At 43.8% G+C, this 22,053-nt stretch overlaps 1 protein-coding gene across 14 annotated transcripts in view; it reads right to left on the reverse strand.

Annotated features, from left to right (window-relative positions):
* The window catches only part of LOC108443826 (EMAP like 5), a 118,820-nt gene that overhangs the window by 39,785 nt on the left and 56,982 nt on the right, over positions 1-22,053 (reverse strand). For all 14 annotated transcript variants that reach the window (XR_005129348.1, XR_005129347.1, XM_017724687.2 and 11 more), the window contains 9 exons: positions 20,527-20,783; positions 17,721-17,933; positions 17,464-17,631; positions 15,502-15,608; positions 9,614-9,732; positions 6,593-6,779; positions 3,436-3,541; positions 1,408-1,501; positions 1,205-1,305 (listed from right to left, as the gene is read on the reverse strand). Coding sequence is in view for 12 of the 14 variants with exons in the window: in XM_017724687.2 (XP_017580176.1) it covers positions 1,205-1,305; positions 1,408-1,501; positions 3,436-3,541; positions 6,593-6,779; positions 9,614-9,732; positions 15,502-15,608; positions 17,464-17,631; positions 17,721-17,933; positions 20,527-20,783 (1,352 nt within the window). In the remaining 2 variants the exon portion in view is untranslated. The remainder of the gene's footprint in view (positions 1-1,204; positions 1,306-1,407; positions 1,502-3,435; positions 3,542-6,592; positions 6,780-9,613; positions 9,733-15,501; positions 15,609-17,463; positions 17,632-17,720; positions 17,934-20,526; positions 20,784-22,053) is intronic.

Below are 22,053 nucleotides of genomic sequence, written 5' to 3' on the forward strand. Positions count from 1 at the left end.
ATGTAAAAATATGTAATTGGGCCAAGGGTGCCCAAACTTTAGCACACCACTGTACTAATTATACACATTTTTAAATGAGCGTTTCTTTTTTCCAGAGCAGTTTTTGTTCTGAGCAAAATGCTGTTCATTTTTTCAAATGAGTTCAGAGCCCTGCAATAAAATACACTAAATGGCCAAAAGTATGTGGACAGGCCTTCTGATGACCACACCTGTGCTACATGTCAGTTAGTGAAACATCTGCCCTGATAGATTTGCCCCATCAACTGTAAGTGCTATTAATCACTAAGGAACAACAACAACCCAGGAAGTAGTAAACTACGCAAACTCAGAGTCGGGTCGCTATAAATGTCCTCTGCTGCATCTCTCACTAGAGTTCCAAACTGCCTCCGGAGGCAACATCAGCGCAAGAACTGTGTATCAGGAGCTTCATGAAATGGGTTTTCATGGCTGAGCAGCTGCACACAAGCCTAAGATCACTATGTGCATTGCCAAGTGTCGGCTGGAGGCGTGTAAAGCGCCGTCACTGGACTCTGGAGCAGTGGAAACGTGTTCTGTGGAGTGATGAATCAGCTTCTCTATCTGGCCATCTGATGATGAATCTGGACTTGGTGGATGCCAGGACAACACTGCCTACTGGAACCCACAGTGCCAACAGTAAAGTTTGGTGGAGGAGGGATAATCGGCTGGGGCTGGTTTTGAGGGTTTGGGCCCCTTAGTTCCAGTGAAGCGTGATGTAGATACTACAGCACACAAAGCTGCTTTTTAGACAATTTTCTGCTTCCAACTTTGTGGGAACAGTTTGGGGAAGAGCCTTTCCTGTTCCAGCATGACTGAGCCCCTGAGCACACAGCAGCTCCATAAAGACAGGATTTGACCAGGTTGGTGTGGAGGGCCTGCACAGAGACTTGACCTCAACCCCACTGAACACGTTGGAATGAACTAGAACGGAGACTGAGAGCCAGACCCTCTCGACCAACATCACTGTCTGACCTCACAAATGCTCTTTATACTAAATGGGCAACTGTTACAGCCGCAAAGTGAGACCGCGGGATGTCCAACGAGCTCGTATTGGTGTGATGGTCACCACACACTTTTGGCCATGTAGTATCAGTAAGTATATATGCCACCTTTACAATACCAGAAGAATAAAATGAATAATCAAAGGCAGGAAATGAGAGAGAAGAATAAATATGAGATGATGTACCTGCCAGCTGCCAGAATTTGATGTGTTTCATGCCCACCGTCACCAGTTTGTCCGTGAGTAGAGGACTACATTTAACTACGAACAGCTTGTCTTTGTGCCCTCTAGGAGAAAAAGAACGAGAAAACGGAAGAGACGGTGTAGATCGCATAAGAGACTCGGACGTGGATTATAACGTGCAGTAAGCCTTTGCTGTGTGCTCTTACCTGGCAGTAGCTAATTTCTCTCCCTTTTTCCAGTCCCACACTACAATCGTGTGATCATCATCAACTCCCACCGAGACCAGACTTTTCCCATCAGCTGCACAAACAAAGAGACATCAAATGTTCTTTTGATTAAGCTGATACAAACCGTCAATTGATGGAACCCTTCAGAGAACTTTGGCCATACAGTCTGACAACTTTGAGCTCGGTTTACTCGAACCTCAGACCGGATCACTTTTTACTGGGCTTTATCACTATGGCAACCAATACAGCACGGCTAACCTGCTCCAGCACATGTTCCGCTCAGGATTTTACATCATAAACAGCGCTTACAACTGTATTTGGCTTTGTGAGGCTGAAGACCACATCTTCATTTACTTCATTTCCCAGTCAAAACGGCCATTCAGTACTAGTTACACATTTATCAGATGTTTATGGTAAGATTCGCTCAACAATGACCCAACTGCATAAACAAGAGGGAGGTCAAAGGAAAATAAGTGTAAAACAATGTGTTTATGAATCTGAAGTTAAACCTCCCCCATCAGATAAACAGCGCTGAAAGCTTTGATCTCTGAGAGAGAGGAGAAGATCAAGCTGCTTCAGATCTGAAAACATCCACAGGTGTTTCTGTCCATCCTTCCACTGTGAGAAGACCACTCAGCGCTGTGGGTCTGAAAGGACGTGTAGCTGATCAAGAAGAACCTCACTGAGAAAAGGAGACGGACACATCAAACAAAGAAGCTGGATGATGGACTGACCACCCCCGAGTCCAGACCTCAGCACCACTGAATGGGTTTGATCATCAACCAGCTTCTCAGACTGAGCTTTGGAGGCGTGTCTGCAGGTTCTTTGAGGAGCTGAAAGTGGGTCTTCTGAAGAGAGTGGAAGCTGGAATGAAGGGAGAGGGACTCACTGACCCTCAAACAGCTGAGAGTAGATTCAGCTGTCGAGGCTTCTGTGTAATTTTCTATTAAACGTATGTTTTCTGCTTTGGAATGACTTGAACATTTACAGTTCCGCAGTTTCGACTGGACTTTAAATAAATATGTTGGACCAAAAACTACCCATCAAAATTTGGAGGCACCTGGTTTAGTTTTGGAATGCAAATGAGTTTATTTTGTCAGTTTCTGACAACAACACAACAATATTACATCAAAAAGTGCAAACCAGGAGGCCCTGTGTGGGGGTCCTGACCTCTACTGAAAAAAAACAAAGGCTAACAGATTATAAGGAGAACAGGTGGACTACAGTCTGGTACAATGTGCACCTACATGGTACACACTTAATGATCGCTCTTCAAGGGTTCTTCAGTAAAGAACATGCTTCTATATAGAACCATGAACCCTTTGCATGATTAAATGGTTCTTTGCATAGTAGAACGGGTCTTCAGACTGATGGAGAATATAGTGTAGATGGTTCTATATAGCACCAAAAAGGGTTCTTCTGCTGTAACAAGCTTAACATTGTACAACAGAAGAACCCCTTTTGGTGCTGAGTAGAACCATATACAACACATTCTCCATCAATCTGAAGAAACATTTCATCGTGCAAAGTAAAGAACCATAAAAGAACTATCTGTTTTAAGAGTGTGTGCTTACACGGTTCTTTGCATGGTGACAATGTTCTTCAGATTGCTGGGGAATGAGCTGTAAATGGTTCTGTATACATTTATTTTTGAAAATGGTTCTACATAGCACCAAAAAGGGTTCTACTGTAACAAGCTTGACATCGCAACAATAGAATAATCCTTTTTGGCGCTATATAGAACCATCTACAGCATATTCTCCATCAGTCTGAAGACCCATTTGACAGTGCAAAGAACCTTTAAATCATGCAATGCGTTCTTTGGGTGTTCATGGTTTGATATAGAACCTTTTTTATTAAAGAACCCTTGAAGAACCACCTTTCTCTAAGTGTGTAAAGCAGATCTAATAAAATGGACAGACAGTGTGGATACATGGTAGGTCTAGCTAGTGAAGTGTCCAGTGAATACGTATGGATTATATACTAAAACGTCCACAGCAGCCTTACCAGAGAAGTCCAGGGCACAGACTCCTCTGTGGTGATGACCTTTGAGGAGCGAGAGGCACTTCAGGCTCTGGATGTCCCACACGTGCACAGCTGGGTCCCGACCAACCTGCAGAACCACACAGCAGGGATTAAGGATTTAAAAATAACTTTGACGGTGCAGCTTTCTCTCTAACACAGTCTACCGTTATCAGCTGGCCAAAGGTCTTTATTCACAGTGTAAGCTCACTGGAAAAATGTCACCTGTGACTGAAACCAAAGGACCAATTTCTGTGTAATTAAAACACCTCCAGAACATCACAGAGCCTCCAGCTAGAACCACACCTGCATGCCGCCCTCTTTGAAGGTTTCATGAGGTTTACGATGAACACGATGCTGAGTATCACTCACACACAGGCAGATACCGGATTCATCTGACCAGATAATCAAATCAAATCAACTTTATTTGTAGCCCTTTTTACAGCTCATGTCTCAGAGCAGCTTCACAGAATTCCAGTAAAGACAGAGTTTTAACAGGAATGTAAAACCCCAGGTGGGCAAGCCAGGGGCGACGGTGGCCAGGAGAACCTCCCTCAGAACTGAGGAAGAAACCTTGGGAGGAACCAGGCTCACCAGGGGGGACCCGTCCTCCTCTGGTCAGACTACCTACAGAGTTATTACACTACTAATATTAATAGCAGTAGTGTTAGTAGTAGGAATAGCTGGGAGGCTATGAGAACATCAGTGTAGGGTGGGCAGCTCGTCCAAGGCAGGTGGTGGTAGCTGGGGCATGGGCAGCTGGTCTGAAGTGGGTAGCAGGAGGGCTCGGCAGTCAGTCGTCCTTCAGTGCCTGGCCAGACAGGTGGGCAGTCGTTTAGGTAACACGACCCCTCGTGTGCCATTCTGCCCCAAATAAACATGGTGTGCAGTTCCCTGTGGAGAGTCCTTTCAGAAACTGGTTGTGAAGAACCAGCATTGACTTCTAGAAGCAACTCCGGTCCCCGTCCATCAGCATCATCCTTCAGCCACAGTTCTGATGAGAATTTCTTGTATACTGGGATTTTTGCCACTGCTGGTCGTACGGGTCGTATGACCATACGCTTCGATACACCTACAAAGTCAGCCACTTCCTTTACACCGTGGACTTTGGCAAAAAGGAGTCATTTGCATTTGGGCAATCAATCATTAGCATCTGCTTTTTGACCCATTATCCAAACATCCAGTGAGACATTCACTGCACTACACCACCTTTTCTCAATCTATGAATCCTGCCAAGCACCATGGCAGGTATTTATAGCTTAATCACGATTGCGCGACGCCATCTGCAGGAACCTGAAGTTACTGCCCCCTTAAACCTGAAAGGTGACTAATTTTTTGTCGGGTAGCTTATAAATCTATTTGTTAGTTAACTGCACAAAAGCAAGCAACTTTTCAACAAAACTAATCAACATACATCATAAATGTCATGAATAAAATGACATGCATAAAATTAACTATATTAAGTTTTATGTTTAGCAAAAAACATTGTGTTCATATATTACACTACTGTTTTAAAAGTCTGGAATCACTGTTTACAAGTTGGGAATCAATGTGTTCAATAATACAAAATCTACTTAGTTGCTGATTGATGGATGAAATTCAGCCCTGTGTGACTTCACAGGCTTCATACAAATAATAGGAAGTAAGGGAAATAATGAAATAATAAATTAATAATAATTAAGAAATATAAGATGTGTCCAGAAAGATTAAAGTATTCATATCATGGAAAAACAAATTTTCCATGCTCATATTTCAAATGAACCCTCTGGGGACTGTGTTTTCTCGATGTGTGCATCTCTTCTTAAACTCTGCTCTAAAGGCTCTTCATAGAACACAATATTCATATGTTTCATATCTACATCACTACTTTCATCCACCAGCACCACACGGTGAGAGGCAGATGACGTGTATCTCAGCCCCTCTTCATAGGCTTATAACTCCGGATGTGAGTGTCGTATGATCTCGTGATGAGATGGAATGGAAAGGGCGGCTCTACGGATTCAGGAAGGGTTTGAACTGGATTTCTGAGCTGGATCATCACAAAGACACACACAGATACACAAACAGGGAATCTGATGTAAAACCAAAACCAGCCTATTTTGAATTCATTAATGGGACAAGAACCAACAGATTTGCATACATCTACAAATTCATCCTACAGCAGGTCAGTCCTGTCTACTCATAGTAAAGTTATAAGGAGTGTTTCAGCTCTGAATGCTCCCTGAATAGGGCACTATATATATATATATATTCCCTAATTTAAGGACTGCAGCTGTTAAAACTACCAATAATTATAAAACATTCTGGATTTTTGTAGCGTAACTAAAACCCATGCATGCTTGTTTAAGAGTGGAGTTTAAAGTTTTATTTTTTTAAATCTACAGTAGCTGCACTGTCCTGTATTTGTACTGCTGCACTGTTACCATGGCACTCAGCTCATTTGCATTAAGTGAGAGAGCAGAGAGAGGATGTGAGCCAGCGGTCTGATGTGTCAGTTATGTGTATATTGTCATCTTTCGTCTCATGATAGCACTGCATGACTCTGTTTAACATGAATAACAAAAAAAAACCTCATTAATCAAATCATTTTGCATTACATCATCAGTCACGTCACATATACGCTGCCTGGTACGAGTGGATCAGACACAGCAGCGCTAATGTGTCTGATCCACTCACTAACACACACTAACACACCACCACCACGTCAGTGTTACTGCAGTGCTGAGAATGACCCACCACCCAAACAGTACCTGCTCTGTGAGGGTCCATGGGGGTCCTGACCACTGAAGAACAGGGTAACAGAGTATCAGAGAAACAGATGGACTACAGTCTGTAACTGTAGAACGCCAGAGTGGAACTATACGGTCAGTGGAGCTGATAAAGTGGACAATGAGCACAGAAACGAGGAGGTGGTCATAATGCTATGCCTGACCGGTGCATATAGGGGTGCAGGAAAGTGTTGAAATTTTAGGCAGTGTAGATGCGTCTTGACTGATCGGTGTAGATCTGCATTATTTAGTTCATGTACACAGAACAGAAATGATTCACATGAATCCAAACCTCTGAACGATGACCAAAGATAAAAACGAGAACCTGGACAGAAGGGACTGAGCTAAAAGGTAAGCAATTACAGGCTACTCACCTGGCCTGTGGCAGCGTAGTCTTTAAGCGGGTGGACGGTCAGGCTGAGGATGTCATCATCATGGCCCAGGTAGAAGCGCTGAGTGTGCTGCTGTCTGTTGTAAACTATTCCCACCGCTGCTACGTGATACACCACCTCCCCTGCCTGTGTGTAGAACAGATTATTCCGGCAGTCGTATCCCCTGTACCTGTGGAGAGAAAACACACAAAATTATATATATATTCAATAAAAAATGAGGAAAACAGAAACCACATGCTTTCACTAAGAGCAATCTCACGGTTTAATTTAGGATACTCTATAACGGTCTCTTCTGCTGCCCTGCCGCGACTCCACAGCTGAATCAGATCAGCAGGTAATAATAAAATAATCCTCCTCTACAGTAAAATAAAGCTCTGCTGATCCTTCAACACAGTTTAACAGTAAATGGTCTTAAACGCTGGAGTTAATGTAGAACTGCTGATTCACCCTTTAACCCTGAAGATCACGAAGTGGTCGGCCACATAAAATGACAGAGCGGTCAGCGGATGCTGAGGGGCATAGTGTGCAGAGGTCACCGACGTTCTGCAGAGTCAATCACTACAGACCTCCAAACTTCATGTGGCCTTCAGATCAGCTCAAGAACAGCGTAGAGAGCTTCATGGAATGGGTTTCCATGGCCGAGCAGCTGCATCCAAGCCTTACATCACCAAGCGCAGTGCAAAGCGTGGAATGCAGTGGAGTAAAGCGCCGCCACTGGACTCTAGAGCAGTGGAGACGAGTTCTCTGGAGTGACCAATCACGCTTCTCTATAAATAGCATTAATCTTTTTCATTTAAAATTTAAACTCTAAACCATCAAAACTGCAATTTTCCACTTACATATCAGGTTGTTACTGTGTGTTTTTAAATTTAAAATAAAAGAATTTCATACAGGATGTAAAGTTTTCAATACTGACCATCTGCTGTTCGGTCTGTTTTGCCCATATGTACAAATTAAGTTGCCAAAATAGCTTGATTTGATTTTGTTTCTTTTGTGATGTCACATGTATCCACCTATTCAGTCGAGAGCAGTTTAGCTCCGCCCATTCAAGCTGAAGTTATAAGGAGTGTTCCAGCCTGGATGTGCTTTTTGAATGAAGCACAATACAGTGCAGCCAACAGGAACTTACTGTACTTCATTTACATATGAACTGTTTTATACACATACGAGAAAAGTCAGTGATGTATAACGATTAATACCACCTTTATAAGTGAAATTAAAAGCTGCTTTTCTTTTCAAAAGTTTGTTACATCCAAATTTCTACAGATGCAGATGTTTTAGAGTTGAAAACATTTAAAGAACAGTAAGGTTAAACCACACAAACACAGTCTCTAGTTTAATTTGCTCAGACTTAATATGTGCCAAATTTCCACAAATTCTTATTTTTGGAACTAATACAGCCCAAATAAATAAAATGCACACACACACACACACACACACACACACACACACACACACACACACACACACACACACACACAGTCTCTGGGTCCCGGGGGGAGCTAGAGCCTATCCAATTGGTCTGACTGCATGTCTTGTGACCGTGTGAGGAAACCCACACAGACACAGGAAGAACCCTGGTTACCCGGCTGGGGAATGAAACCCAGACCCTACTTGCTGTGAGGTGACGCCACTTTTACATTAATGACTTTGAGGAGTTTAGTATGTCCTCAATTTGAGAAAGAGCCTCAACAATCACAGCCCAACAATCAAACCAATAAATTAGGCTTTTACTCCTTTACAAACAAACCTAAACTAAACCTTTCATTTACTCGCTGCCCTTTTTTCTAAGATTTTCTAAGATTATTTAACTGATTTTGAGACATTTTTTTACTCGAGTCATTTCACTTAAAAAGTCCTTCAAGGGTTCTTTATTAAAGGAAATCTTTCTATACAGAACCATTAACACTCAAACAACCCTTTGTATGATTAAAGGGTTCCTGGCATGAATTGGTTCTTCAGACTGATGGACAATGTACTGTGTCCTTGAAAATGGTTCTATACAGCACCAAAAGTCACTACACAGTCATGACAGTGCTGCTGAGAACCCTTTTCAAAACAGGTTCTATACAGAACCATCTACAGCACATTCTCCATCAATCTGAGAAAGCCGTTCACGATGCAACGAACCATTTAATCACGCAAAGAGTCATTTAAGTGTTCACGGCTGTACCTAGAACCATTTTCTATATATGTCATCTGGCTTGAAGTGTGGAGCACAAAGTGGCAGAGGCAGGAAGAAAATGACAGTGAAAGTACAATTATTAAACTAAACAGTGAAGCAGAATGACCAGCTGTTCTCGCGTTGAGGACGCTGGGTATCCCGGCATGTACTGTAGCCTAAATTCTGTGATCACTGTAGAAGGGTTCTGTGATTTACTGTTTCTATCTATTGTCATTTTTTGTTTTTGGCTGAATGTGTCCTGGTTTTCTCCGTCAATAGCCACTGACTGCAATGGGAGGCTTTGGAGCAGCTGCACGTGAGCCTTGCCCAATGCCAAGCGTGGGCTAGAGGGGTATAAACCCCAGCACTGGGCTGTGGAGCAGTGGAACTGTGTTCTCTGGAGTGATGGAGCTCCATCCAATACCTTTGGGATGAGTTGGAGTGATCCAGAACTGACCATCCAACATCAGCACCTGACCTCACTAATGCCCCATCAAATCCTCACAGCAATGTTCCAGCATCTAGTGTAAAGCCTTCCCAGAAGAGTAGAAGCTGTTACTGCTTCACAGACTCACTAATAACACCCATCATTTCAGGAGAAACGCTGGAGGAGCAGGTGAACCACAAACTACAGCTCTAGCCCTTTACACCCATTAAATCAGGAAAAAGCTGCCTGAAAGGCGAGTTCAGGGCAGTTATGGAGGATCACACCGTTTTCTCCACAAATATGCAGGAATAAGTCAACAGATGCTGCAGTGAAGAATCCTAACAGCACTCTTCATCAACAACAGGCCATTACGGCGTAATTAATGGTATGGAGACTGATGGGGACCCAGTACCCGTGGACGAACTGCAGACGGAGCCCTTCGTCCGGAGCCTGCTGCCGCTTCAGCGAGCCCACCTGCTGCGTCTTCTCTCTGCTCTGCTGCTTCAGCTGGGGGAGGTCTTCCTTGTAGACCTACAAGAAGACATTCAGATAAGAAGCCGTCAGCCAAGCTACCTTAAGGATTTTTCACAACGTCCTCATTGCCGCCCAGGCTAAAATGTCACCTCGTCTCCTGTGGAAACCAAAGTGTAAAAAACACGGGATAAACTGGGAATGCTGGACCACACGAGAACCAGAGGCGGAAGAAGAACACAAACCATGTACTCGAGTTAAAGCAGAGACACCCAAGGTAAGATATTCCTCCAGTAAAAGTAGACGTTCCTCCCTTTAGACCTCCACTTGAGTAAAAGTACTAAAGTATTTACCTTCAATTGTACTTAAGTATTGAAAGTAAAAGTACTAAAAGATATACACACAGAAACCAAAAGGAATGACAGATTTCTCAAAATGTAGGAGGAAAAAGTCGGATATTAGACTCTGAAATGTAGTGGAGTGAAAGGAAAAAGTCGCCCAGAACGGAGAAACTTCAGTACAGATACACCAAAAATACTAAAGTACAGAAACCAATTACATTTACTCAGATACTCAGTTACTGTCCACCACTGATGATAACCCCTAGTTAACCCCCAGGATGGGCAATTTTTGATATTCCCTGAAAACAATGTTTAATGTTGGCCATACATGAAATTCTTGAGCACTTGGCACTGGTGTTATAAAAGTATTGACAATCAATAAATGTAACAAACAAACAGCTCGTTATTTAGAGTTCAGGCTCCATGTTAATTAACGTTTAACATGTTAAAGATAGTATTTAGGATAAAGACAGCAACATAATTAAGCCCAGCAGGGGGAGCTGCAGGATTCAAGACCTTTTTTCCCAGCAAGCAAACAAACTGTAAAATCTTAAATTCTTTATTTCCTTTGGAGCTGTAGTGTCGGATTCATCATGCAGCCCTTTGTTTACAAACATCTGGCTTTCTTCTCTAATGTTCACATTACCTGATAGACTACAACTACCATAAACACCAGGACTGAACCTGCGTCGCAGCCGCATGACCGCGCTGGGGGAGCTGAGCAGCGCCTCTGGTCAAACTGCACGTTTTGTTGTTTTCCTAAGTGAAAAGAAGTGAACATCCTCACACGTCTGCACACTTTAATGCTTGATTATTGTTTGTTTCCTAAATTTAACATATCGGGGGAAAAACAAAGCCTAAGGGGGGCAGTCGTGGGCTGGAGGTCAGGGAACCAGCCTCGTGACCGGAAGGTCGCCGGTTCGATCCCCAGAGCCGACAGCACACGACTGAGGTGTCCTTGAGCAAGACGCCTAACCCCCAACTGCACCCGGGGACTGTGGATTGGGCTGCCCACCGCGCCGGGCAAGTGTGGTCACTGCCCCTTAGTGTGTGTGTTCACTAGTGTGTATGTGGTGTTTCACTTCACGGATGAGTTAAATGCGGAGATGAAATAAGACTAATAAAGGTCACTTAATTCTAACTCTAATTAATTGATTTTAATTATTTTGTTTTATTATCGTTTTTTATACATCTCTATTATTAATGTTTATTTATACTTACCGGATTTGAGTCTTTTTATGACTAAATTTACTTTCACTACGTGACATGTTCTTACACATCATCAATCCGGCAACACCGTAAACGAGGGTCGCCCTCAATGTTCTCCCAGGTTAAAAGGTGGACTGACTGTCCTGCATGGATGCCAGGATGTTGCTCATGTACTTGTCTTATCATAACGTGAGTGAGTGCACAAACATTTGCCCACAGACGCAACGATCACTGTACAAAACTCGTACGTCTGCTTAAAAATACAAGCACATCGTTCACGATCCGACAGAACATTCCAGGTTTGGGGCGGTGTTGAAATCTCGAAAAGCATGGGATGGAAATCTGGCAGAGAAAGAAGGAGAAGAAGAGGAAGAAGTGGAAGGAGATAGACTGATTAACAACAGTGAATCACTAATAAACATATTCTGTCTTACTCTCCCTGATAAGCGCGGTAGGAAGCTTTCTATTCCGACAAGCCACCGGAACGCTCAGCAGCTGAACTGCCAGCAGCTGCTCGGGTGGAAAGTGTTACGCGAGGCCGGAGCTGAAGTGTTAGAGGAGTCGTAAGTGTTTAAACTTTAAACGGGTTCCCTCATTGATCAGTCATGAGGAGGCTCATGAAGCAGGCGCAGAGCCCCCAGCGCCGCCGTGACAGCAGCACACAGAGCTGCAGGCAGAGATAAGGTGGGTGGCAGATGCCAGGAGGAAAAAAAAAAGCCGGCTTAAAGAAAAGCAGGGCAGCGACTCCTGAACAGACCCTGCACAGTATCTGAGCAGAGTTAAGCACCAGCACTGCACGTCTTATCTCCTCCACCACCTCATCTTTCCGCCAGCACGCACACAGCCGTCCCCTGCGCTGAAAGAGAAGATCGTCAGAATAACAGCAGGGGCGGGGAGCGGTTTCATTAAATAAATCAGGAGAATTTCAGGAAGGGAACACACAGGAACTGCAGAACGGCCCACTCTAAACAAAAGCCCTTAAATAAAAACATTCTGCCCTTGAAGATTAATCGACTTTTCATTAATAAGGATTCCAACACATTTATGTTCTAATGTAAGTGGAACCAACACAAGCCCACCATTCTTTCCAAGTTCGGAAAAATAGCTGATCACACACACACACACACACACACACACACACACACACACACACACACACACACACCGATCGGGCGTAACATTCTGACCACCTCCTTGTTTCTACACTCACTGTCCACTTCATCAGCTCCACTTACTGTATAGCTGCTCTCTGTAGTTCTACAGTTACAGACTGTAGTCCATTAATCGACTTTTCATTAATAAGGATTCCAACACATTTATGTTCTAATGTAAGTGGAACCAACACAAGCCCACCATTCTTTCCAAGTTCGGAAAAATAGCTGATCACACACACACACACACACACACACACACACACACACACACCGATCGGGCGTAACATTCTGACCACCTCCTCGTTTCTACGCTCACTGTCCACTTTATCAGCTCCACTGACCGTATAGCTGCACTCTGTAGTTCTACAGCTACAGACTGTAGTCCATCTGTTTCTCTGATACTCTGTTACCCTGTTCTTCAGTGGTCAGGACCCCCATGGACCCTCACAGAGCAGGTACTGTTTGGGTGGTGGGTCATTCTCAGCCCTGCAGTAACACTGACGGGGTGGTGGTGTGTTAGTGTGTGTTGCGCTGGTACGAGTGGATCAGACACAGCAGTGCTGCTGGAGTTTTTAAACACCTCAGTGTCACTGCTGGACTGAGAACCAAAAATATCCAGCCAGCAGCGTCCTGTGGGCAGCGTCCTGTGGGCAGCGTCCTGTGGGCAGCGTCATGTGACCTCTGATGAAGGACTAGAGGATGACCAACACAAACTGTGCAGCAGCAGATGAGCTGTCGTCTCTGACTTTACATCTACAAGGTGGACCGACAAGGTAGGAGTGTCTAATAGAGTGGACAGTGAGTGGACACAGCGTTTAAAAACTCCAGCAGCACTGCTGTGTCTGATCCACTTGTAGCAGCACAACACAAGATCCAGTATTTGCATGATCCAGTGTTTAAACTCCTACGTAGTGCACTATGTAGGGAGCAGGGAGCCATTTGAGATTCAGTGCCCATGTGTGAAGAGGGCGCCACTAGATCGATGCTAATTAAGACTTGTGGTGGTGATTCAGTGACCAAAAGTAAGGTTTTTGCTTTGTGTCGTGCCTAAGGACACCCTCCCCTGAGAAAAAAAAAAAAAAATCACACTAACGCGTGGCCTCTTCATTGTATTTTGCTAACCAGTTGCTATGGTAACCCAGGTGGTTGCTAAGGTGTTACTAGCTGGTTGCTTTGTTATCCCAGGTGGCTGATAGGGTAAACACATTTATGTACAAAACTAACCTCTTCCATTCTTCTCTGCTATTTGCCACCTTCTCATTCAAAGTCCATTCCACCTTAAACGGTGCAGAAGCCTCGGCACAAGAACGTAACTGCTGCGCCATTTAAGGTGGAATGGAAAATTCGAACAAGGAGCTCACTTCAAGCCAAAGTTTAACAATGATGGAGGAGGCAGGACATCATGGCATGTAGAGCAGCCTACAAAGTGTAATCATCTTAGCAGGTTAATTTCATATGTTTAATGCTTTTTATTTATTACCAACTTTTGTTGGTTTTTAATTTGTTTTTAGGCCAAACGTGTCTTGAATTTCGGCCAAGAATTTTCATTTCGGTGCATCACTGATGAAAGGTGAATTCACTCAGAGCAACATGTGACCTGCGCATCAATAAAATTAGCAATGACTAATTTTTAACCTTAGTCTACAACCACGTTTTAATATTTTCTGATGGATGTCACAACCAAGAGCTCTCTCTTTTGCCCAGGGTCTGGACATTTATAAGCATCTCTAATATCATCTACACTATCTGCCCTAATAACTGTGGGTAATCTAATGTCTTCAGAAAGAACTGAAAGAATCAAAGAACATCAACAGAAATGAAAAAGACGTCAGCCGCTGAGTTCTTGTGGAAGGAAGGAAAAGGCCTTCAATGGGCATCAAATGGCAGGATGGTTCCCGGTCAACCACAAGGCGAATATCATCTCAAAACATCCCTCTTTATTCCCCTCTGGGGTGATAAGGTAATCTCTCCACCCCAGTTACACAAGCCCAACATGTCCAAACCTTACGTGTTCTTTTGGTTGCCTTTAAAACCCAAACGCATATTAAGATTGAGTGACCCTTATTAGTCCCACAACGGGGGAATTTCACCTCCGCGTTTAACCCATCCGTGAAGTGAAACACCACATACACACTAGGGGGCAGTGAGCACACTTGCCCGGAGCGGTGGGCAGCCCAATCCGCAGAGCCCGGGGAGCAGTTGGGGGTTAGGTGTCTTGCTCAAGGGCACCTCAGTCACACACTGTTGGCTCTGGGGATCGAACCGGCGACCTTCCGGTCACGAGGCTGGTTCCCTGACCTCCAGCCCACGACTGCCCCCAGTTAAGGGCCTCCACATTCCTGCCCTTGTGTTAGTGTGCAGCCTCAATGGAGTGAAGACTGCATAGAATTTACCAGCGATGAGTAAAACTGTATATGACATCTGTTTTTTTAAACCCACTCTGGTCTGACTCTTACCAGACTATTCCCTCCTTACAGGGCCCTCTTGCGCAGCTCTCCATAGGGTCACTTCACACAAGCCTCCATATACGTACAACTTAAGCCGTCATCTGTGAGCTCAGAAGTTCAACCCCATGCATGCATACAGTCCATAGCCTGCTGCCCAGTGTTACCTTTATAGGAGAGCTCCAAACTCTCTAGTCTGACAACATTCCGTTTATCTGATTGTCAATCAGGGAACGTTTTATGAAATCTTTTCCATCACGGACACCAAAGCTACCATCTGCTGCTGGACGACTAGGAACATTAACACACTCACCACTGTAGCAACAAACCTCAGATCAACCCGTCTTGAATAACTGAAATCCCTTTGGAGCTCCACATTCCTGCCCTCGTGTTAGTGTGCAGCCTTGATGGAGTGAAGACAGCATAGAATTTCCCAGCGGTGAGTAAAACTGTGTTTATGGTTAATAACTGCTCGAATCCTTATGCAAAGAGTTTCCGAGCCCAGACGACATCACACTCTTAAGAATATATTTGCCCTTTTCTTCTAAGAGCATCTCAAAACAGCTCTTCCTGCAGGCGTTTGGCTTCTTAGAGCACAAGAATCTGATCCTACAACAAAACGGTCAAATGTAAAATGCCCCACAGTAAAAAGCTGGAAATAATAAGCCAGCTGAAGCTGACCTGGCGATCGTAGTTGATCTGCGTCTCCTGCTCGATGTCAGAGTCCAGCTCCGGCACATCAGACAGTTCTGAGTCAGACTCCTCACTGTTAGAGTCACCGAACCCGTCTGGAGAAAAGAGAAAAAGCAAAAAGGAGATCAATGCATGCAGGAAACCCTCCTTTCTTCCAGAGGAGCAGCTCTTGAGTAAGGAGTGCATGATTATGAAGCTAAAATCTAAAAGCAACTCAGCATAACCTGAATCTACATCTGAGTTCCAGTCTGGACGCACCTAACGCGAGGCAAGTTTAGATGTGAAGCACATTTTTGGCCTGGCTCCCAACTCATTTACTCACTCCGACACTCGCTCATTCACTGTTGTTTAGCAGGCTGAAGATGTGTGAAGCACAGTGTCACTGATTAGAAGCACCACTAGCAGCAAAAGTATAACAGATCCAGTCTCATGCTTAACAGTGGGCAGTGTTCTTTTCATCAAATGCTCCTTTTTTTTCAGAAAAACATTTAGTGGCCAAAGAGATTCATTTTTACTTCATCAGTCCGCAGATGCATCTGGCTTATCTAGATTTTAATTTGCATGTGGCAAATGTAATAACAATAACAGTAACAAAACCTTATATCTTTATACAGCACTTTTCATATTGGCAAGTCAAAGTGTTTTACAGATGGGCGGAAGAGCTTAACGGGAATGGGAGGAAATTATTGGTATCTATTTAAAACCATATAAGAAAATGGCACAGATCAAAGTCAAAAGACTTTCGTGATGAGGTCACAGATAAAGTTTCCGTCTGATGACTCTTCCATATAGTTTGCACTGTGCAGTAGAGTGGTGCACCAGCTAAAGCAGAGGTGCTCAACTCTGGTCCTGGAGGGCCAGTGTCCAGCACAAGTTGGTAGTTTCTCTACTTAAACTCAACCACTAAACCTGGCGGTTAACAGATGAGTGTAATCAGGTGTGGTTGAGCAGGGAAATCACCAAACTGTGCTGGACACCAGCCCTCCAGGAGCTGGAGTTGTGCACCTCTGAGCTAAACAGTCCTGCAGGTCTTTTGCTGTCATACGGAGGTTTCGCTTTGCCTTTCAGGCCAGAATATGAGCAGTTCTATCTGAGATCTTGCCTTGACGTTCACAGTTCCCCTTAACTGCCATTTCTTAATGGCACTTCAGACAGTGGAAATAGCTGTAAGCACTTTGATAGTCTTCCTCAGCTTTGTAGGCCTCAATTAGCTTCATTCTGATGTCGTGAGGCAGCTGATTAGAGGAGCCCATGGTTGTTGAGTGTTAACACGAGGTTTGAAGCGTCAGAGAAATGGGAAATGTCATCAGCTGACTATTCCTAAAGACGGGTCTAGATCTGTCTGACAAGTCCTATTAATTCAGTCATGGCCTAAATAGTCAACTGGTTTCGGATACTTTACAATTTTACAAGGTTAATCAAATATAAATAACTGTGCGTTAATGTTTACAAAAAAAAAAGAGAAAAAAATGTAAAATTGTAAACAGTTTGCTGCAGAGGTTTTCTTTACTTCTTTTCATTTTAAAGTATTAACAAACTGGTCATCTGGCCAGAGGCGTCCAAATGCTTGCATACAACTGTACAATCTATTCCTATTAAATTGAGCAATTCTGGAAAAACTGTAAGGCAGCCAGACACCAACGCAAAGCCGTGCTCTACACCATCTTCAACAAAGGAAAGTATAGATAACAGACATAATAACACATATGTGATTAGAAGCTCTGCAAACAACATCTGAGTCCTGTTCTACCTTTTAACCTTGCAAAACTGCTTATCGTGAGAATCTGCAATCTAGTGGGTAAACATTATTAGCAGTTATCATCAGACAGGAAATGAGTTCCAAAGGCGATTCATGTTTGGAGGCAGGTCAATTAAATTAGCTGATTAAATGGTGCTTGTTTTAAGCCAGTCCAGAGATTATTACACTGTACATGTAAAGCACACGCATACCTTGAAAGGTGGGCTCAACAATGCCATTCATGATGCCCTCGGGTAGGAACCTCCACTGGAACAACGAATGATCTGCCCCTCCAGTAGTCAAGACCCACTGAAGGTCATGTGACCACCGCACATTGGTCACATGGGCAGAGTGGCCAATATACTTCTTGAATTTTGCTCCTAGTGCAAACCAACAAAACACAGATCAGGTCTGTGAGTAACACATACCTTCACTCGCTCTGTCACTTCAGGACAAGAAATCGGAATACCTTTCTTTAAGCACGGGAAGCGGAACAATTTGACCAGGCCAAAGTCGTCTCCAGTGACCAGGACAGCACTGCTGAAGTTCGCGTCCAGAGAGTTGATTTCATTGATGTTGGTGTACTTGGGCCAGATCCCGCTCACCTCCGGCCCGATCACACATGTCCAGGAGACCCAGTGGAGCCCTTTGATCTCCTCTTTGGTGGTCAGGTGCTTCCCAGCTAGAATATACAAGCAACAGAAGCAGAATTTGCAAGCATATTCATATCCATGCTCATAAGTTCAGGCATTTCAGATGCACCCACTGCTAACAGGGGTAGAACAGGCTCTGTCATAGGATGCCACCTTTGCCAGTCAGTGTGTGAAACTTTAGGCTTGCCAGAGCTGCCCTAGACAACTGTAAGTGCTATTATTCTAAAGCGGAGGTACAACAGCTTAGCCACAAAGCAGTAGACCACACGACTTCACAAAGAGGAGCGTACTTGCAAGATCTGTGTATACAAGCCTACGAACACTACCATCCCTGACATCCCTACTAAACGTACTGAGAGGGCAAAAGAAAAGCAGATATTGAGGGATGTACTCTTTAAAAAGCAATGCTAACCTTAGTTAAGCATTAAAACCCTGATCAAGAACTGCTTCAACTGGCTCAGAACACTACACCAAACACTCTGCTCTCTGTTTGCAAACCTAAAGCGAGCCCTGGGCCCTGTTTCCTGCTTTGGGCTTTAAACCAAGTAGGCACTAGAATTTTAATGCTTGTCATCTGAAATGAATGAAGCTGTCAAAGTTCCTCACATGTGGGTTGACTTGGTGTAAGAAATACTGTAAAACAACCCTACAGAAGTGAGCACAACAAGGTTAAGAACAACAATAGCCTCTGGTTACAGGGCCTGTAAGGTCCTATCCACCTGCAGCTCTGTGTAGGGATCAAGGGCTAACCCCTTCAACCCCAGGCCTCCAACACAATGCTATTAAATAAAAAAGAAATCTTTTAATACCGGCTAAACCTGTACACTAATAACTGGTTTAAGTCCAAGTTCTCAGAAGACATCAAAAAGGAAAGAGTCTTCAGACGCTGAGTTTGACTTCTTCTTTATTCCAGCATCAGGTGGCACAGGGTCTCGAGAGACCCCAGCTGTGCAAACAGCCTGCTGATAATGATGTTTCTACACTTTATCTGGGGTGATATCACATCACCACACCCTTCTTATCAATTTCCTGTGTTTATTTGATCCCATTGGATAAAAAGCCCTATATTATGAATACATAATGTACCCGATATTCCTTCTCAAAAGCTGGCTTCAGCTGGTTTATACCAGTTCTGCTCATCCTACAAGGCCCCACTCAGCCATATATCATATGCCCTCACTGAGAGGACGTATGGGTTCACTGAGAGTGCACCTGGTCATCGGCTTTGAAAAGGCCCCGGACGGGCAGACTATGGCCTAATGCATCCTGTACTGCCTCTTAGTGAAACATTAATGTTCCCTTTTAGCCACTGCTTAAGTATTTGATCATTGATTACATATCTAATCTATTTACTTATCTCTTAAGGGTGTATTTATTCAAAATTTCCCCTCATCCGCTATTAGCACTGAGCTTCTGTACGCTGCCCTGATGGGTGGAGACAGTGACTGTGTACTGTTTTATAAACTGGAGCATTTAATCAGAAGAAAGTGTCTCTAAATCATCATATCTTGATAATTCGAGGTGTGTTGTGATTAAAAAATAAGGATAATTGTCAGAAATGGAGTCAGTGAGTAACGATGACATCTCCCATTCATTCTGCACATGTGATAAATGACCGGGTCAGAGTTGGCACCTCTAATTCCATCAAACCGACGTACAGATATAAAAACGCTTTAGATTAGGATGCCAATTCCTTAAAAAATACCTACTTAGAAATCTGTGTCTTAACACTGGTTCTATCATCAGAAGATCAAGAGTTGGATCCCTGGTGATGCTACAGACTTCCACAGTAGGGTGTCCAGCCACCTGTTTCAATACCAGTTTTAACAAGCCGTCGCCACTTGGTCTCGTCAGGTCCCCTCAGGGGAGCCTCTGGCTCATCTTAAGCAACGTCAAAGGCCCAATCCCATTTCACCCCTCGCCCCTACCACTCAGCCCTAACCCTCCGTTCACGTCTAGGGGTAGGGTGTCCTCATTCGGGTTGAGAGAGGGGAGGGGGAAGTGTTGGGGCTACATGACCCTCCAAACGGAGGATTTTCAGAGACTCCAAACAGAGAATTACGAGAAAAAAACAGAAAAACTGGTAAGATAGAGAACAAGAGACCACAGAAACCCACAAATGTGAGAATTTACTCTGTTCAAATGACAATAATCATTGCTTTATCTTAGTTTAATGTCATTTAAATGTATTATGGTCAGTTTCTTTATAAAAAGCATTAAAAAAAATCACTAGTCTTGTGCTGATGTCTCGGCAGCTAGCTAGCTAAATTTCCTGGTTCACCTCTCTCTTTAAAAGGGGAACAAAATACACCGTAAATAAACTGAACGTCAAATTACCATAAAACAAACCTCACAAAAAGTTTGTAGTGTTTGACTCAATAACGCACAAAAAACATGATTTGATGATTTGGTGTCGACTTCAGCAGCAGAACTGGCTCAGAAGTCACTGCGACTGGAGACGTTTCAGTTATCAAACCCGAAATAACGGTGAACGAAGCTGTTTATAAGCCAATTAGCAATTACATACTTTAAAAATAGAATATTTCAGAGCCATGACGTTTGATTTGCTGGGTTTTAGGTTGCAAACTATTTCATCTCTTACACATCACCGCCGATACTCACTCGGCATCCGATAAAAGAGACGCTCCCCGGCACCGTCATTCGTCTGCAGGAACTTGCCGTCGACGGACCAGTCCAGGTGCGTAATGAAGCTGGACGATCTGCTGCATTCGCCCACCTTTTTATAGCGCTGGGCCACAGCGTAGATGTCCACCAGACCGTCATTGGAGCCGACAGCCAGGTAAGCGCCGTCCGGAGAAAACTTCAGCTCGTGGATGACTTCCTTCCGGTCTTTGATGTGCACTATTTCTGTCATATCTCTGAGAAAACATAAGAAGAATGAAATAATATATCAATTTATCTACTTTGTCTTTTCTGGAATTCTGTGAAGCTGCTTTGTGACAACATCCGTTGTAAAAAGCGCTACAAATAAATTTGATCTGATTTGACTTGTTGGCTCTGTTAGCCTATTAGCCAGCTGACCAGCCCCATTCTGGTTAAGAACATAAGTTGTCAGCCCCTCGGTTTAAACAGAAAACAGACTCTTAATTTATCAGGACACCCAGTGGTCCTTTAGAGCATCATGAGATGTTTCTTTGTGCTGTGATATACAGTTCAGGTGCTGTGTGGTGGTCATATGTGTGTGTGTATCAGGATTTTACATTGGCTTTGAACACGGCTCAGCCAATCAGATTTTATCTGCTTTCTAACAGTCATTAAGGCACAGTAACAAAAGCTTAAGCGTAAGCCTGCTTCATTGTAAGTGATAAAGAGAGGCTAGAACATGGTCATTTCAAAATGAACTACGGCTATTTTAGCTGCATGAAACCACACGAACATCATACATGGACTTTAGGTGAAACTGTAGGAACTGGGCTCTTTAAAGAGGAGCTGGAGAGAAGCCAATGCCAGAGAAGTCAAAGCTGGTCCGGAACACCTCACTAACACAGTTCGAGTAGCTCCAGATGGAGAAAGTTCATTCATTCTCCTAATGACTGCACGTGCTGCTGAAAGTACTGCATCCGCCCTCGTCAGCCGCGCCTTTCGCTTTGAGGCTAACAAACTGAATCGCCAGCATCTCATCAGGCCTGCTTGTTTCACTGAAAAGCAATTCCAGCAGCTGACACTTGATTACTACTTGTCTGATGGATCATTTGGCCGCTTAACGATAATGACAGCGACCACAGTTTCAAATAAGGCTGACTTCGCTGGATAAACGAGGAAGATGTGTTCGCCATTCTTTTCATCCATGCCGGTAAGCAGGTGAGGTGAGTGAATAAACATAAATTATTAAATGTGTTATGTGTGTTTTAAATACAGTACAGAGACGGCACGGTCTGTGTTGCGCACAACCTGCAGCGCTGATTCACATTAAAAAATCTATTTCTTTCTTTCTTGACCCCAGTGCAGCGGTCAATACAACTGATCACAATATATTGACCCAAAGGGTTGGCCCCTCTGGCACTAAACAGTCTAAATCTTATCTGACAAACTAGCAGATTCTTATCGTGTTGGGAACTCCCTCATCTTAAAATGTTAATGTCTCCTAGTGCTTGAAGTTCCTCACGGTTACGTTTTAGGGCCACTGCT

This window comes from Pygocentrus nattereri, chromosome 22, assembly GCF_015220715.1.
Source record: "Pygocentrus nattereri isolate fPygNat1 chromosome 22, fPygNat1.pri, whole genome shotgun sequence".
Classification (NCBI taxonomy): domain Eukaryota; kingdom Metazoa; phylum Chordata; class Actinopteri; order Characiformes; family Serrasalmidae; genus Pygocentrus; species Pygocentrus nattereri.